This window comes from Papilio polytes, unplaced genomic scaffold (assembly GCF_000836215.1).
Source record: "Papilio polytes unplaced genomic scaffold, Ppol_1.0 DF823691.1, whole genome shotgun sequence".
NCBI classification, from domain to species: Eukaryota; Metazoa; Arthropoda; class Insecta; order Lepidoptera; family Papilionidae; genus Papilio; species Papilio polytes.
Genome location: NW_013525513.1, coordinates 3242228 through 3262631, shown reverse-complemented (window position 1 = coordinate 3262631; position 20404 = coordinate 3242228). Strand labels below are relative to the sequence as shown.

Genomic DNA, 20404 nt, shown 5'->3' with positions numbered 1-20404 from the left:
TGAATTTAAAAAAAAATGTTTAACAATACTCTACAAAGGTTACATCTCCCACGTATTTCTCGTAAATGCTTACATTATAAGCATATGCTATACCCATCGCTTTCCCGAGCATTGAGGTTGATCAAGGTACTGCTAGTCACGCCAGCGGCTTGCGTGAGCCTTTAGTTTTGTTTTTGCAAATAGAGAAACTCGTTTCTTATGCGGCACACTTAAAAATTCGACACTCCCGTTGAGCGCGAAGTAAGCTAAACTCGAAAAAAAAATTTTTTTTTATTAGAATCTATCACGGTTTTTCGTAGACTGGACTGTGGTGTAAATAGAGCATACTAGATAGCAGAAACAAATTAAAACAGTGTTTCATTAATTACGAAAACATTTTATAAAACACTAGCTTTCGCCTGCGACTTCGTCTACGTGGACTAAAAATAAACAAAAGCGCCTATGTGTTCTTCCACATTATTATCTACATCTATACCTAATTTCATCGAGATTCGTTCAGTGGTTTAGGCTACAAACTCTAACAAACATCCATCCATCTAAACTTTCGCATTTATAACATTAGTAAAAAGTAAGATGTTAAAATGGTCAATGAAAAACAGTAGTAAATCACAGTACACATAACAGTAGTAAATCAGTAGTAAAATAAGTAGACATCTGAAAAATTACATAAAGATGTCACCTTTCTCGATATCGGTTGAAAGTATAATCTCTCATACCGGAAAATAAAAGAAATACTAAATAGTTCACAGCAAACGTATAAATTACAAAGAAAAAAATATCTGAGAAACATAAATGAGGACTCTTAATCAATTCTCTGCATTTTGATTGAATAACAACTATCAAATTTAATATCTTTAGAAAGTTGAATTGACAGTTTTTTTTAACATCTCTAAGCTAGTCGTTTTAACTTGGCCAGACTTAACCATATAAGTAGTGTGTAAGTTATCACTCCGATACTCGTTGGCTCTCTCTTCAATTACATTCCAAGAAACACCTTTCCGATCAAATTAATTTACAGGTTTGATGTCAAATAAATTACCGATTTGTTACGTCTATGATAAAAATAATATTCGATACAATGTTTATGAAACATGTTTTTCAATTATATGTTTATTTAATACTATGGGAAATACAATTATTATTGAAATTGTCTTTTTCTCACAAAGGTGAGAACGATCAAAGAAAACGTGTTAAGAGTGATCTTTTGTACTGCAATCAATGACAACAATACTTGCAAGATTTTTTTTTTCTTGTAAATCTCTTAAAAGAAAATTATACTTAGAAATTACTTTTATTCAACACATTTTTGCGCCAACCTATTGTTTCTTTTAAAGGATTTTAGTCTTTCCTTATCGTTGATTACTTTAGATAACGTCCATTTAGACTACAAAATAATATAATACGTAACTCCATTGACTATCTGTCACCTCACATCATAAGTGTAACGTATAATGTTCACTGTGTATTTATAACCTAGGTTCTAGCCTTGGCACTCATTACCTCCAAGAGTTCTAGCACGAAAACAAGGCACGCAGCCAAACTCCGAGCAAATGACACGCATAAAATTATCAATGTCTTTATATTAAGGTCAATTACTGGCACACTATTGCAATATACAAAAATTCATAAGTATTTAAAAAAAAACAATATAAAGCGAATGACAGATAACCATAAATTCGTTTAGGTCACAAATTAACATAAATAAATTATATATTGGGTAAAAAAATTAAAAACACTAGATTAAATTTCACACTTCTTGATTCATTATTCATTATTTACACTATGATCACAGTAAGGGACTGCTTAAGTAACCTTTATTAGACTGTGTTTGTGGTTTATGTATTATTACTCTCCAATCATTTGAGCAGAGAGAACAAGAATGCCAGATTCACGTTACTTTCCCCAGTCCACAGAAGTTTAGTACTCTCTCGCTACTTAAAGTAGTCTTTAAGCTGTAGTAAGAAATACGTCGGTCGTCTCATTTCACGTCCTCTTATCTTTGTGAGAACACTTACCATTTTAAAGCGTAGTAGGTAAAAGAAGCATATCTTGAAAAGCATTAAGAAAACACATTCAACACTACAAGATATACATTTGTATACAGAATTGTGATTATATTGACATTTGCCCATTTAATTTGAATATCATTTTGGTTCATCCTAAAGTGCGCAGACTGATCTCATATCCAGTGATTCAGGCGGCCATTTATAGCGACCGCCACCGTCCGGTACTTCGTAAATGGCTCGACTGTTTAACATATAATCTACTATATGAATAAATCTGTTATATAGATATTCTGTTGATGGTGAGCGAAGATATCACATTATTAGGAAATCCATAATGAACGTTTTCTAAAACAAGCAATTCCTTTTTTTAAAACCATCATGCATCATTTTGAGGTTATATTTATAGAGATTTAATTGAAATGTTCACTTTAGCATAATACACTACTTACAAAATGTGACATACTCAAAGTCAAATAAACTTGGTAGAATGTTGACATTCCTGGCCCTTGACACAAATGGTTTGAGTATGCGGTATTAATAAACTTGATTCATTTAAAACAACATTCATACCGTTGAGAGTTCATGTGAATGCTTTCGTCTGTATGTCAGAAGATAATAAAATTTTAACGCTTCCGGAAACGTTAAACGAAAAAAGATGGAACAGCCCGTCTTGCAGTACTGCCGAATGCCCTTCCGGCGTGTAATACTACACCTTTTAGAACTGATTAAATCGAAAAATGAACGAACTTCCGCATGAATACATAAAAATTACACGACTAGGAAATATTGACAACATATGGCCAGTATAATGTTTCTCTATATTTATCCGTAATTAAAGATTTAACATAAAAGATGTGATTTTTGCGCATCGAGTTCTGTATTTAATAAACCGGTGTTTCCTTATTGTACAGGTGCCTAAGTATTACCAACTGAATTAGTCAGAAGTTTAATAGTGTTAGGAATAAAATTAGTACCGTGCTATAGAATTGGCGCAACTCTAGATTATCGGCATAAACGTCACGTCCCTGGCTGACAGCTGTCAATGTCACTAGAAGTATGGATAGATTGGCGTGTAACTTGAGTCTTGACGAGAAGTATTGCTCTGTGTTAAAAGCGACAGTATCAATTAAATAAGTTGTCTAATAATAGTAACATAGGTATTTTCACTTCCATGGATACCTTCCAACTGCACCTATTTAACACCTTAAGGAAGCCTAGACCTTCTAAGGATTCTAGCAATACATTCTATGCATATAAAAAGGGTTGAAGGCTTTAAGCTCATCGACGAGTGTCTGGATAAGTCAGAATAGGCTTCCTATTTTTAAGCACTTGTTTGATATATTTTAAATGGAATTTGCAACTTATGTTAAAGACTCTTTTCACACAAATGACGATCACAAAACCATTTTATATGTAGAATTCCTTTTGACATTGACAATTGACGAATTAATAATGAAATAGTCGAAGCTTACAGGCATAATATTTTATCTCGTCTCGAGCTTAATAAAGTCAGTCAGTTAAAAGCAGACGTCAACAAACTGGCCCCGCCGGAGTGGACATAACAGGAAATTAATTCTGAAACTTCATTCTCTATTCAATAAATTTCATGTGACGTTTCGAAGCGGTGAAACCCGTTCCTGATCTATCATCCATCAAACCAACTTTCCAAGTCCTAGATCAAGTCGAATTGAGACGCAAATTATATTTATTAGAAAATAGAAAATTTTGTTCATCACACAACAATAATTAATCATCATTTTATTAAAGCATGTGGCATATGAATTGATTAGAAGTAAAATTTTGTACAACAAGATTATTATGAATATTAATCTATCCTAATATTACCCGACAATGACAAGACGAAAATAATGATAAATGTGCATAGTAATTAATTGAATAAAGATCACAAAAGAAAAAAAAGAGAACAGAATTTAATTTTATCACCTCTTTATTATCAGAGAGAGTGAGAGAGAGAGAGAGAGAGAGAGAGAGAGAGAGAGAGAGAGAGAGAGAGCAAAAACTTGAAATCCGTCACAACATAATATAACTATGTTTTAGTCGTTTGTCAAATGTTCAGTTAAGTCTAAATCTATTCTCATTTAAATTATCTAGAAACATAACTGTTATTAGTATCCGTTTACCATACAAGTGCTATTAACACGTGCTTGCACGCATATCATAACCATTCGTCTTGTAATCAGTGTTTAAAAATAATGATAGTTTCACTTTAGCACAAGTGGGGGCGCCACCATCTTGCCAGATACATTTGGCACTCAATACCGTTACGTACTTTCGTTCTAACATTTTAAAAATATTACGTTTTAACATTAGTCATTACAATACAACTTGCTAATGGAGAATCGATTTATGTATAAACAATGGTCAAGGTAAAGATAAAGTAATAAATCTTTGTACAATGATGTACAGTTTATTCACACCGCAATTTGTTTGGTATAGTTATTTTAATGATTCCGTTTTCTTTACTACCAATTTATGATATTAAATTCTTTACAAGGCTTCGCAAACATTATTTTCTTAAAAAAGCGTTTGTACAAAAGGTTATTTTTAATTACAGATAAGTAACATCTTTCATTGAGAAAAGAATACTTTTACAAAAGAAGATTTACGACTGACGCTATAAAAACATTTGCATTAATATTAAAACAACCTCAAATATATAAGACTGCGACAATGTATGACAACAGAAGATAGTCGCGAACGAGTAGTACTAAATGTTACTCGCGTCTTTGCGCGGAAATAAAAATTGTAAAAAACGTAGCCTATGTTACCAATAACGTAGGTATTAATTGATGAAAAAAAAAATCAATCAACCAAGGAGTTTTTGAGTTATTGCAATAATACAAATATCTTATCTTTCTTTTTTTAATATTAGTATAGATAACTTATTAAGTACTATATGCCTAAAATCGTTAGTAATATATCAAGAAATATATTTCAATTTCGCGTTAAGTCTGACAAATACAAATGATCGAGTTTGTAATTAGCTGCCACGAGGAAAACGAACGCTTATTTCACTGTTTGCCTGTTTACATAAGGCTGGTTATTTCAGGCTAGAGTAAACATTTTTATGTTGTTATTCATGATTTGTATCAAAACAAAAAAGTAATTAGCATGTTACAAAAAAATTAATAGGCTTAGGACACATAACACCCGTATCAACAATGTACAAATGTATTGTACAAAATTAGAAAACAATAATGAGATTTAAATGGTTTGAAAGCCACATTGATCTTAGTTACAACGTCTAAATCCTAAAACAAAGGAAATATTTGTAATAATCACGAACTTAACTATGACAATGCGAACAGTTTAATTCTTCGACATTTTAAAGGAGAGTAAATTTTTGACACTCCAAGAAATGAAATAAATGAAGTATAAAGGTACAATAAAAAGGGTATAAGTGGAGGCGTAGGAAAAACATTAATATCGCATTTCACGCGAGTTCTCGCTTCTTTGCGGGCGTCTCGAACGTAATAAGGCCTGTCAGTGTTGGCTCGCCGTCTGTGCAACATCATCACCAACCACTACTATTAAATTCTTTCCTTTTATTTTTAGACCGCTCGTAACAGCGAAGCTAGTTGAGGCTATAAATAATAACTCAAGTGTTCTTATAACGTGTGAAATATGTGATAGTCTTAAGTGTACGAAACATCCGTGTTTGTATCTTTATTTTACTTTACGAATAGGTCAAAATAAATTTGTATAGATATATGCTGTCATTTCTGTGCAGTATTTTGGTTATAAAGTACTGATAACAATCAAATTATCATGATCATCTACCCTACCTTATCCTACTCCCGTAGTGTCGGCGCACCGGGTTTTTGTTCTTCAAATAACTCTATCATCCGTCATCTCAGTCATCACTCCCTTCTGGATCATGTCACCTTTCACGAAATCCATTCATCTTTTATAATAAAGTCATATTTCTAAAATGTACAATAAATCTCGTCACCTTTCGATTGAATTTATTCGATATGCAATTTGCCTTGGTAAATAACAAACTGGGGATATCCACCGTGACAACCGTATCCCGCCTGTGCGACCCGTGGCGTGCTATATTTCATAGTGACATATCCGATATGCAACTAGATCAACAGAACAGTGCGCTGTTATGTAGATAAATTATATACAATGCATGCATAGATCTGAAGACAAACAAGTTTCGTGTTACATAAGTAACCATTGAAGCATGATTCGATACTAGATGAGTCAAATTCTCGGATTACTAGACATTGCGAATAAAAGTGTAGACTATCAATGTACTGATTCATTATAAAAATTTCCGACAGTCTCAAAATTAAGGAAGTAAAATGTTTTTATCTATTCTTGTCGAATGTCCAAAAATTTTGATACCAAAAGTTTTATAGGAAAATAATGTTCTCTATTGCACTCTTATATATAAAAGACACTATTTGCTATAAAAAGACAGAACAGCTTATAGCAATAAGCTCATTTAGGCTAACGCATTCTACTCGAAATAATCCTTATAAATTATTTAACTTGAAAGAATAAATTACAAACCGTAGACATTAATCAACGTCATTATGTTAGCATGAGAAGTCAGAATCTCCCTAAAATGTACCGTTTGATATACATTCTGAAATATGCATGGCTCTGTTAAAATTGCCACAGGCTCATTAAAGTGATGACGCTAACCGAAATAATACAAAGAATTTTAACTACTAATTAGGCTGCGTCAGTTTTACGTATGCTAAACATCATCTAAAATAATAAAGCTTTAAAACATTTATATTATACATAGTTAAATATAGAGACGTATTTAATAGTTAATGAGCGAAGTTAATAAGTCTAGACGCAGACGCTTCGTGATATCGCCTTTACTTCACAATTCAATAGATCAGTTTCAATGACTCGATCTTACACCATTATGTTCGCTAATGTTGCCATTAGTTAATCCGGTGATTGCAAGTGGAGATAGAATTTATTTATAACAGTTATTTTATAACCTTACAGTAACGACAAAGAGGCTAATAGTCATATTTTTATGTACAACAAAAATTCCGCAGTAAAAAAAAATCTTCATAAGTATATTTGAATCTTTTACTTATATCAGAGTCAATGCGCAATATACCATGTTTGCATAACTTTAGAATAAGAGTCATAAGTATTCTAATAATATCTAACATTTAATACGTAATAAAGATTAAAACAAAATATTTTTTCCTATACAGGTTTAATGATGCATAGTTTATTATCCAAACCTTGATCCAGTTTACATCAAATAGTTTGCTTAACGTACTAAACTGGGTCGTGGTTTCCTCGTGATGTTAAAACCCAACGCAACTATGAGACTATGACATTGTCTTTACTTTATATAAAAAAAAAAACAATCTACTAATGAAATTAGCTTTTATAGTCACATTGTGTTATAGAAACATAGCTTTTGCCCGCGACTCCATCCGTTTGGATTAAAAAAAAGTAAGTAGCCTATGTGTTCTTCCAGACTATCCCCTACATCTATACCAAGTTTCATCGAAATCTGTTCAACCATTTAAGCTACAAACTCTAACAAACATCCATCCATCTATACATCTATCTATGGTAAACTTTCGTATTTATACTACTATTACTATGAAGTATGATATTTACCGATTTTTAATTCTTACCTATATAAGTATAAAAAGTTTCTAATATGATTAATATGAATAAAATCTGCTTTAATATGAAGATCTACTTCTCGAAGAGAATAATTTGCATTAAAAGATCAATCTTAATGAACGATAATCAAAGACAAGGACGTGAATTGAATGAGTGCATTTGTTACTAATTAACATTTATCAAGATGGATTCGCAGCCAATAGATAGGTTCAGAATGAACGACAAAACACTATCGCTTACAAATACATCAAAGTACATATATATTTTTTTATTTACTTTCTTTCTCCTATGGAATACTTTACCTAGGTCAAAAGCTTAATTTAAAATATTTATTTAAAAGTCATGATTTATTAGTGTTAAAACCTACGAATATCAAAATTGATAATATAAAATCGAGAACTAGTTTTATTTTCGCTAAAATGTTTCTCCATATTCAAATGCAGTGAATTTACTCTTTTGCGTTGGCAAACAGCCCAAAGCTCGCAGACAAACATTGCTTGTTACGTCTGTTACTTTCAACTGAACAAAACTGTTTCTGAAATTATTTAAATACTAAGTGAGAAAGCACTTAAATTATAAGGGTTTTCTTATAAAGACGGGGGTCTTTTTAACAAAGGCAGAGTAAACAGAGATATGATGGCAATTATTTTAATATAATTGAATGTAATTTAATAACTGATTGTTTATTATCTGTAATAGGGAAAGTAGTCCACAATGTCATTTTTCAACCGGTTGGAAATCTCACTAGAAAAGTACTATAGACAAGAATTTCTATTTGTAAGTAAAATAGGCATCAATTCTAACTATTTAAACTTGTAGCAAGACGTTAAGGGAGTGGCTCAATCCATTCAATAATAGTTCAAACGGTTCCGCCACTGCGGGCGCGCCCAACAATGAAAGTTGACGGTAATAATTTCTTCACATTACAGCTGATTTCTTCGCCATTGAACCTCGCAAGTAGGTAATGGTGTCAAAAGTATACGAGGCCTCTCTAAACAATTTAACAACTGCCGTAAACATAGGTGATTGATATGAAAACATCAATTGGCTTACTTGGAGTGAAATCTTTATATACCGGTAATAGATATAAGGGTATTTAATCTAAATTTAAGCTTTAGTTAACCTGTAAACTTAATTTAAAACAAAGAAATGAAGTCGACTTAAGTGTAAAGTAGACGCTAACGAAAATCATAGAACGAGATCATTGAACATTCATTGTATGATTCACGTATTACAAATATGACCACAGCAATCCATACATTGTAATGTAAATATAGCCGACTGTATCAAGTATTGTTCTACGGTACAATTTACACTGTGCCTACGTAATAAGTAATACTAATTACCACCTTACATATAAATATTGTGCGTCGGTGGCTCAGAGGTTTAAGCACTTGACTTTTAATCTACTGGTCTTGGGTTCGAAGCCCGCCATGTGCCAATGTGATTTTCGATTTTTAAAATTTTCATACGTAAATAATCCGACGTACTAACAGTGAAGGAAAACATAGTGATGTAACCTGCACATAAAAAAAATCAAATATATATGTATGTGAATTCAACCAACCCGCAGTGGGCCAGCGGGATTGACTATGGCCTAGTCATCTTAACTTAGGATAGAATTGAACCTCTCGGTGGGGACGTATAGTGAGCTGGTAATGATGATATAAATGTTATGTAAGTCAAAGAAATATGTGATATAAGTGTTATATGTCAAAGAATTCTGCTGCCTCATTGTTATTAAAAGAAACGGAAGTGAGACGTAACAGTACTCTGTCAATTGTAAGTCATACTTGACTTTAAATCCATCAGAGTGGATAGCAAGAGTATTTGCCGCTTATGTCCCAAATGTTATTATCGTACAAGAAAAAGGAATATTTTATCATCAATGTGGCAATGGAAATATATTTTATTTTTATAACGTAAAAGTCATTGAAACATCAGACCTTAGATACTAACTCGATTCATCATCCGAAAAGTCGCTTTTGCGTTCGTCTCTTGTTAAAAGGGAACGAGGGTCGTTCGTACATTAACCTCATTTATCCAGGGTAAAAATACTGCAGTGCTATTTTTTATAATCGATTCTTCACATTCAAGAATAATTGTTAAAGTTCACTGTCTGTTAGGATTATTATGACTAATTTTCGGAAGCACAAACATAGAACAAACAAACTTACTTTTAGATTACGAACGAATTTGAGTGTGGTACCAGAGGTCCAACTTTAGTCTCTTTTCGTGAATTTGACGATGGAGGAGACGCATAGGTAGGGGAAATATCAGGTTTATTTGCGTCTCCTCCTTCTTCGATTAAGGGTAGGCAATGCATCTGCTATTCTGAATGTCTATGGGCAGCGGTCGCTTCGCCATTTCGGCGGATTCAGGTGCCCTCTTGCTCGTTTACCTTATGATATGGAAAAAAAACAATGATATATACAGGAGAATAAACGATTTGAAGAGACCGATTTTCTAAAAATTCACATATAACCTCGAAGTTTTTATTTGTGATTTAAGAAGTATGTTATGTTGGTATTACTAATCTCCTATGCCTGATAAATAAGGTATTAAAATTACTATTTGATAGTTTAAACTCTTGGTTGAACATAAATTGCTCGTGTGTTGCGTAACAGAGGCATATTCAATGACAATGAACTATCTGGACTGTAACATCCAACAGACGTAATCAATGAATAAGGCCATTGTTCAGTAATTCTCATCTCAGTGCCAAACGGATGATAAGTACCAATGCAAATTAAAACATGTGCCTTACTCATACCAGCTTACAGTTAACATATTCAGAATATGTAGAATTAATTACATCAAATTATCAATACAGAATACGCTAAATGTAAAATAGAACTAAAGTTTCAAAATAATAATACAAAAGCTAAAAGACTCAAAGTTACAAAATTTTAAACCCATATCTCTAACACGTAATAATTAAGACGTCAAAACATGTTATAGCGTTTTGCAGTAAGCAATGGGGTGAAAATATACACATTTCGTTTTTGTAAACATCTAAACAATAATGTATCAAATTGACGGCATCAATATATCAATGACAATAAACAGTCAAACAAGTTAAAGGCCGGTTGGAAAGCGAGTGAGCAATACGCTCGATAGGTTATTGGCTTGGCGGGGGGATGGGAGATCGCGGGGCGAAGTGGGGCGGGGGAAGTGCGAAATGTCCGCGGTTCGAATCGACGATGCCAGTAAAACTGCAGGGAAAAGTTGGAGCGACGCCAATGCGCTTTGCCATCGGGTCTAAGACCCCTTTTCCACTAAACGATTAGCTGCACTGACGAAACGCTGACTAGAGTCGTGAGCAATTGTTATTTCTATGAGCGAAGTACCAATTTCAATACAACGACAACTTATCTTAAACCAACAACGCGTGCTGCAACAGCCGCAGTGGAAAATGGATCTAATGCCGTTTGAGGAAACTATGCACACATTCAACGGATGCTGTCCAATGTCGATTGCACTTTTAAATATTAACTTTGTAGAAGTTACAGTATGAAATATAGCTTACACTGCAGACGTTGCAACTTAACACATACTTACGTAATAAGCATTTTGCTTTTGCGACTGTTAAGTTTTCTTTTAAATTGTAGTCTTTATTAAAACACTGACGTAAAAGAGGACATTAAAATATAGAGCAATGTTATGGCCTATATATAAGGAGATGAGATGGGGTCTCTTCGAAAACCACCGCTGTGTCTCAAAATTGACAACGATGTTTCATTTGTTCGCACTAATGAAAAGCAGTGTTCAAAAATAGTTTAATTATACCGCATTAAGCATTGATAGACCCTTATCATTGTTTGTCTTGTGGTTAATGTTGCATTATCAATATGTATTATACCATCATCAATTTTATAAAGTAAACATGCAAAACCGTAACCGACCCTTTCGTATGACACATATTAATGTAATTATTTTGCGTCGTAAAAATCTAATTTCAGAATTAACCAGGTGACGTCACGGGCAAAGAATTTAAACGACACGCCGAGAGGGTAAGCGAATTAAATTCGCTCCGGTATTACAAGCCCCCGTCGCGTATCGTGACTGGATAATGTCTTGCTTTTTCATTTCAGAACGCTCTTTACGGCATAAGTGCCACATAATCATGTCTATAGCAAAAGTAGATATAGATGAAGTTTGTTTTAATGAAAAAAAAAATTGATTAAAATTTAACTACAAGAAAACACTTGAAATCAAAGGTCAATCGATTAAAGTTTGATCACGTTAATAATATGCAAATATGAACATTATTTAATCGAAGATTTTCTCGGATTATTTATATCTTCATCCTTTGTTTTTTAGGGATTACGAATCGATTGCTTAATTTTCATATAAAATGCATGAAATACAATTAGCATTTTAATAAATGGTACCGTCAGTACAAAAATTATACAGCGTAAATAATTTTACAAGAAATTTCTAGTTCGTATAACAAACTCGTTATACAAAAGATAAAATATAATAATGTTATGCATAAAATAGAAACCTCAGATAACGTAGCAAAAAATATTGAAGCGAAAGAAACCGCGAGTAAAAACAAGACCTCAGGGCGATACTCGTAACATTTTATAGCATGTTAGATATAAAAATAACCTTTATTCTGTAACCATAAGGTTGAATTTAAAATGTATTTGTGTAATAAACTGCGCAGACATTGTGATTTGTAAGCGAGGGTCCGCGACCACTACTATTTCAACCCCAACCTTGTCGGATTCCTGGAAAATTGGTCTTAAAACAAAAGCTTCTGAGCTTTATGTTACCTCTACAAGCAACTAGTATTTTACATTACGAAAATACAGATAAAAACACTGAAAACTTATGGAATAGTTAAATCACTTTTTTTAATTAGAGATCACCATGTCGCGAGATTATAAAGACGGCAGCGTAAGTAAAGTTAACAAAATTAATAAATCAAGTCATAATTCCTACCAACCTCATAAATAATAGAACCAAACAATTATTAGCGTGTAAGCAGTATGACTCAGTGTAATGAATTTTCAAGCAATCTAATAAGGCGATAAGATCTGAGTAGTTATATGCCAACACCGCTAGGGGTCCGGAATCCCCCAATATATTTTTCTCACGCACACTTCGAGTGAGTCCTCTTGAATAATAAAACTAGCGGAATGATTTTTCCATTTGGTTAACTTCACATGCGATATATTGCGGTTTTTGCAAATTTGTAGCACTGACATGGATAAAGAAAAAAATTAATTCTCTTGTATATTTATTCTTTAATGCGAAAGGTATATACTTGTATTAAACACGTATGCAAATATAAACTTGTTAAAGTCCCGCAAATATTTCAATTATCTGATAGAAAGAGTCAGTCGCCTCGCACTTAGGAAGTGCCCGAGGATTTTCCGCGTACAGTAAACGGCGAAGCAAGTCGAGCCAGTGCATAAATGACTTTGTTACTAAAACTTGTTCCAACATCAAGATAAAACACCACCTATCTACAACTACTTTATTTTCCTGTTTAAAATGTCGTAAAATACAAATCGTTGAATAAAAATCTGAACATTTCTGTGCTGGCGTGCATGTCGAGTGTTAACTCTTACGTCTTTTGACTTTTCTAGAGTAGACAAGTATTCCGACGCAGTTGAAGTCGTGAGCGATGCATTAATGAACTGTTTGAAAGCGACCGTATGTAGCTTAAATAACCTTGAATTTGAACAGAAAAATACATTTTAATATGAAACTTTAGTATTTGCAAGCAATAAGGTCAACATTCTTTCCGTAGTGTTTTGCTACTTTAAAAGATGAACATAATTTCCGGTAAGTTTTTCAATATTTAAAAAATAATGGCTGGCTTGGTAACCATCAATACTTTATTTATTGAGACAGTTTACTGACTCTAATAAATCATTAACGGTCTTGCTGGGAGCTAATTAGGCAAACGTAGAATATTATAAATCTAATCCACAATTCGGCAGATTTAGAAACATATCAATAAATTGTAATTTAAAAAAAAATAACCCCGGAACGCACTAATACGAAGAAGCCCTTCACCTCCACATTTCCATTTAAGTTACAGAATCAAATATTGGCTACAGTAAGTTGTTGTTATTGTTTATTACAGATTGTCCCTTTAAAAATTTGGGTACCCTAGCTGCCTATCTTGGGTCACGAGACACGATCGAGGCAGATGCGTTACTTTATACTTCACCTGGCGCCCAGCACACCTTGCGAAGGCGAACATCACTCGTGTTATACCTTTTTAGGTAATGCATACAAATGTTGTTTACCTTAGTTTGATCGTTAACTAATAGTCTTCAATACTCTTCCGACTATTAATCTAATAAACGTGTTATTGTCATACTAAGAATAATACTTAATATAACAATTGTGAATGTTACGATTGATGTTTGTCACTTTATATTTCTAAAATGGTTTAACGGACCTCGATGATATTTAGCACAGATGAAGAACAAAATCTGGTAGAACACAAATGCCGCCCGACTTTTTCAAGGTTTTTATTAATTCCGGTCGGAGCGTAAGTTAAGAAACGATGATTCTACTTTTAAAAATAACAGTTATGCAGCGTTGTCGGTAACAGGATTAAATGTCTTACTTATGTAAACATTGTAAGCAAAGCTACAAATTCCAGTGAATATTTTCACGTACTGTTTGACCATTACAACAGTATCCGACGATAAATTGAGTTCTTTGCTCCTAACCTAAAAATTCTGAGCGCACTCGAGTCATCGAGTCAGAACCGTAAAACGGGTTCTGCGAATAACAATAAATAAGTTAAGAAACGTTTATTAATTACGTATAAAAAGAACTCGCATATCTTAAAAATCTTTATCTTTATGCAAGCTTTGTCGATAACGGAATGTGATGAAGGCCGATACGGACCGCCGGTAATCTTCCATGGAGTCTCTTTAGTCGCCTTTAAAATTGATTAACAATAATTAAATTGGAAATTGCAGTTAAAACTACGACTTCAGACATCTCAAACGTATTGAGGTAAGTTTAAATACACACGTCACTGTCGTTCTTCAGACGTAATTTTAGTTAACGCATCACCGAGATGTCTAGTCCAGCTAACTGATGATCAGTCGGCACAACTAAAAACGGCCACACTATTTCCGTACAAATTTATTATTCGGAGACACAAGCAGATTGCGTTGTAAACCTCAAACGAAGCGCCATTTGCGAAGTCTGTTCTCGGAATTACGTCGTGCGATAGTTTTATGATCCCAATATAGATCAAAAAAGGTAACATCACATGTTTTTCTAATTAGATTAGTCGAAAATAAAGCGGGTTGGATCAACAAACTTTTGGTTTATACAAGTTATGTTATTTTCTTTAGATCACCTACGTAATCAATATAAATGTTTACTATTATTATTATTTTGAAAAAAGTTTTACTAACAAAGCTATATTAAAATTGATTTTCAAAATAAACTACACAAATAAAACAAGTTCAGTTGACCATTTAAGTCCAAGATTAGAATGACAGCATATACAATTATTTATTACGATTTCTCTCTTTCTGTATATGGTGACCGATAAAAGATAAAACATTTCGTTAAAGGTGTCCAGGAAGTTATGTAATATTAAATCGTATGAATGATGGTCCGGAGCTCATTGCAAATAAAACATTACACAATACAAAAGTGTACCTCAGTCGAACGCGGATATAAGGAACCACTTTCCCTACTACTAAATTCAGCAAACATTAGTCAGCCTTTACTGTACCGACAATAGTATGCTTACTTGCTTCTCGAATAACACTACATAAACTACATAAACACATTTACATTGGAAATAAAACAGTACTAAAATTTCTTAACTAAACAGGAAATGATGTTTCAAAAAACTGAATATTCAAGTTAACATAAAATCTATAGATATAAGATTCTTATATGATTACGTTGGACATTTTCATTTTTAGTTTAAAGAAAAAACAGTTAAATTTATAAAAGACAACAGCAAATATTATGAATACACAGTAGATTAGAAGATTGTAATAAAACTACAAACAATACGCAGTCAAAACTAAGCGGAAGATATCAACTAACTTCACAAAGCACAATTAGCACTTCAAGCTGTGCGAACTGCATTAATGAAGCCTCTAACTTAATCAACACGGAAGATAATGACTATTTTCTCTACGCTAAACATTAAATTTTGGATTAATTGCAAGAAATATAATTTCTATGAAACAATGTGTAATAACAATGAACAAACATCCTAAAGTCTAGACATACATTTCGGTTATTATAAAAAATCTATCCAATACGCTTTCTTTTCTATGCTAATATTATAAAGAGAAAAGATTTGTATTTTTGTATGTCGATATTCAGATAAATCAGAAACTACTGGGCAAAATTTTCACCATTAAAAAGCTACGTTATCAGTGAGTAAAATAAACAATTTTCATTTAAGGCTTTTATTTTAATTTCACGCGGGCGAAATCGCGACAAAAACTAGTTTTGGCATAATTTTTTTACTAATCGATATCGATTTGGCAGCCTTCACGTCTTAAGGTATTTGCCAAAATTTTGCTTCTTTTCACGTTAGTGTCTGAGTCGATATTTATGTCTGCAAATGCAAGCACGGTACGGAAGGCGAGGGTAAAATCGATTGGTCGAGCGCTCCCCTGCCACTGCGACAAGGGGAACTGTCAAGGGTAGCTTTGCACGAAGACCGTACTTACGTAGTACGTACTATACATATAAATTCAAGACTAAATTCTTCACTTTGCTAACAAGATTAAAAGAGAATCTCATGAATGGACTTAATTTAAGATTTTAATGGTTATTTAGGTTAGTTTTGAGAAATATATTGAATACATCATTTATTATATTTTATGACTAGCCGTTGCTCGCGACTTCGCCCCCGTAAAATTGCTCACAGATAAATTACCTTTCTAACGGTGAAAGAATTTTTAAAATCGGCCCAGTAGTCGAGTTATTTCAATACATACAAATATATAAAAATACAAAAATACAAATCTTTCCTCTTTTTTTAGTATGGATATAAATATATAGATATGCAATAAGCACTTCATTGAGTTTATCTGAACTTACAATATAAAAACAGATAGTGTAAAAATGTAATAAGGTCGTGTAAATGATTCTAATTGTTCTGATGCAGTACAAATAGCACACATAGTATAACCATGCACTTGAAAGCAACATTTAAAACCACTTACAAAACGACTAAAGAGATTAGTGTGGAATAAGAAATAATCTGTTACAAATGAGGCGATACCCGAGCCACCTTGCACAGCTATTGTGTAAGAATAACAATAGACTGCAATAAGTTTTCAACAAACTACGTTCGTTAAGTACGAACAATGGATACGGCCGTTAAGTAAATCATAAACCGTCTGCGATATCAATGCTTCTAGGATTTTAACATACACTTCCTTCCACTGTTACAATACCTTGTTTAACGTATCAACGGCCATATTTTAAATACATGCACCATCATCCTCTCACTGTACATTTAAAACATTTTAATACTGGCTGTTGCTCGCGACTACGCCCGCGTAAAATTAAAAAATAAGAAATATAACCTATGTTTAATATAATATAATTTTTGAGATCGACCCATTAGTTTTTGCATTATTTTAACACATACAAAAATACAAATCTTTCCTCTTATATATTAGTATAGAAGTATAGATTAATACGAACACATACAGGTACACAATTATTAAAACAAATTGACGTCGACACAGATAACTAAAAATAAAAAGTGCGAATAACGCTGAAAAATAACTCTGGATAGCGAAATAAATACGTGCAATATAATAAAAGAACATTACTAGAACCTTACGTGCATGCTGTTGAAGTTACTGGCAACTAGTCAAAATATATTATGTACAGTAAAAGGGTAATCGCGTCCCTTGGGTGAATAACAAACTTTACTAAAGCGATTTTGTAGAAACATTTACAAAGTTTACTGTTTACATTGTTAATACTATAGTCATTATATACTCAATACATTAACTAGATAAATTCTAGTTACCACAAATCTTTAAGAGCATTATTTTCTTATTTACTTCGTGTGTTTTCATACATATGTACAGCAACTCGATTTATCTGAGTCAACGTGAGTCACTGTCGTCAACCCGTTTACGTCCTCGTAAAATTGATATAAAATCACAACGATAAGGCCAAGATGTGTAGATGCACTAAATTAAAAAAATAAGCTTCACATATTATTAACTGGTAATTTCACTTGTCTAATTTGACCGTGTAATTGTTTGTGTTAAAGTGGAATCGCACGTCGATTCAATACGATCGCTTTAAACTACAATTTTATTAATAAAATCTTTTCAATCAATAGCTGAGATTTGAATAATTCAAAGACTTTCTTAACAATCTATATTAGAATTACAAAAGTATTACATTAGCATATAAATGATTAAAAAATTTGCATTCAAAAGAAATTTAACCGCCGTGACTTTTGTGTATGATTGAATACACATTTCGACATTAATATAACATAAAATGAAAAAGGAAATATACAGATAATTGCTAATTATTATCAATAACTAGCTTTTTCCCGCGACTCCGTCCCCGTGGAATTAAAAAAAAAACAAAAGTCAATGGCCTATGTGTTCTTCCAGACTATCGTCTACATCTGTACCAAATTTCATAGAAAATCGTTCAGCCGTTTAGGCTACAAACTCTAACAAACATCCATCCATCCATTTAAACTTTCGCATTTATAATATTACGAGTAGTATGAAGTATGATAATATGATAACTAGTTCCTAACTTAATTATTAATATTTTATTATCAACCAGATTAAATAAAATGAATACCCTTAAACGTAAAGTGGTGAGCGCCTTTTTCGCTTCTCTTCTTTAAAAAACCTAAATTGAGTTATCTTCCTTTGATAAAAATTTTATTTCTCATGGCACCGAATGAAAGTGTCGATGTGCCGGATTTCGATTTTGATATTTTCGTACTAAAATATTTTGTATCAGATGAACGTTCCGCTCGTGTTATCGATAAGAGATATGAAAATTACATTTAATATTTAAGAAAGGGATTAAAAAATCTTAAGAAAAACTTCGAAGGTAAACTGTACAATAGACAGCTACAATCGGATAAGTTAAGCAAGCGCCCTTCAAACAACCGTTCATTAAGTAATTATTGTTGATCAATACGATCGTGCGACGAAATAATGATTTCTATTCTCAGGCTTTCAATTAACAATCCTACAAAATAATTTCTGGCCGGTTTCCCAGCTATCTTTAACCATCCGTTAGCGTTTTTGCTTTAACCTCATGAAATACGTAAACTTGACTTTTACTTCGTTGAAACTTAGTTCAACTTAACACTAAGGAATCGTTAGGAAATGAAATAATAAATGACAACTTCAGCAACTATGGATTAAAGGAAAATTATTGTTAATAATTAAGAGAAAACGTCTAAATGGTTCAACCCAACTCTCACTGCCCCACATTCCTGTGATTACGTTAAAAATTATTACTACATATGGCTCAAAGATTTGCAAGCCTCAAAACTTTCGAGATGTTCATTGGATAGATAAAATGTTGACAAAAAAGTTTGTATTTTGTATACTATCAACATAAACATTAAAAAACGTTAGATATAACGACTCCATATGTTGGCTATAATTTGAGTTTTATTGCATTCATGATCGTGATGAAACAGCGCCCGGCCTCGGCCGCCTCAATTACACCAATGAACAACGACGGTTGTCCCGTCATCGCAATTTAAAACATTTCAAACTATACGTAACTACATAACGCAGTTATATTCAAAAAAAGTAACGGTACAAAAAAAACAGCACTTTTATATTCACTAACAAATACCTGATTAGATAATACCGTCAAGTTCTGAAAAATAATTCTTTGTTAAAACCGTAGGCCAATAATTTACGTCATAGATTCAATGAAATAAATGTCAGAGCATTGTAACGTCACAAAAAAAATATTAAGCACGTATTCCGATAATGCATGCATTACTAATTATTGTTCAGAATAATATGTTTCTTAGAATACAATGTTGTAATTAAGCATTGTAGTTTCTTTCGCTTGGCAAGATTGTGTCCACTGCAACTAAAGGCATTGATAATATTAACGTTTCATAACTTGCTGCATTGCGTACATAAAACAACAGTTTAAGACTCATCAGACATATAATTGAGACAAAAAAGGCTTAATTCAATGCAATTTTAAATGCATCCGGCTGAATCCAAGTGCCCGTCATCGCAGTAAGTACAAGTCTACCCTTGTTCAATTTATATTGACAATAGGTTTTGTGCAGTACCGTCACAGCCCATAAATATGTGTATATGTGTTATAATACGATTATAATGGTCAATTTCAATAATGTTAGTCTTCTACAATCTTATAGGAATTCATATTTACCATTTGGGCGAAAATCTGTAAATGTCTTGATCCGCATTTTCGTTTCGCAATGTATCCTTTTTGATCGTTCGATTTAATACAAACACTATCTGTTCATAGCAGATATATTCATCACTTTACACTTCAACACTTTAGGGAAACACCTCACATTTTGTATCGGGAAAAAATAAATATAGTCAGAAAGGATACAAGGTACTATGAAATTTTTAACAACCACTTTTCACATTGTTTTTGCACGTGACAAACACAAGTAAAGACACTGCAATGAGAAAAGGACGGGATTAAAATTTAAATTTGTCGGGCTACGTATCGCTTGATTTGACAGCTGCGAGCGCGCTATCCCGAATTCCCGATCCGAATATCGGGGT

At 32.8% G+C, this 20404-nt stretch overlaps 1 protein-coding gene across 1 annotated transcript in view; it reads right to left on the bottom strand.

The window, feature by feature from the left end:
* The window catches only part of LOC106104061, a 58606-nt gene that overhangs the window by 37769 nt on the left and 433 nt on the right, over positions 1-20404 (bottom strand). The window contains exon 2 of the mRNA XM_013283998.1: positions 20037-20295. Within this exon, the coding sequence (XP_013139452.1) occupies positions 20037-20073 (37 nt within the window). The 5' untranslated portion in view covers positions 20074-20295. The remainder of the gene's footprint in view (positions 1-20036; positions 20296-20404) is intronic.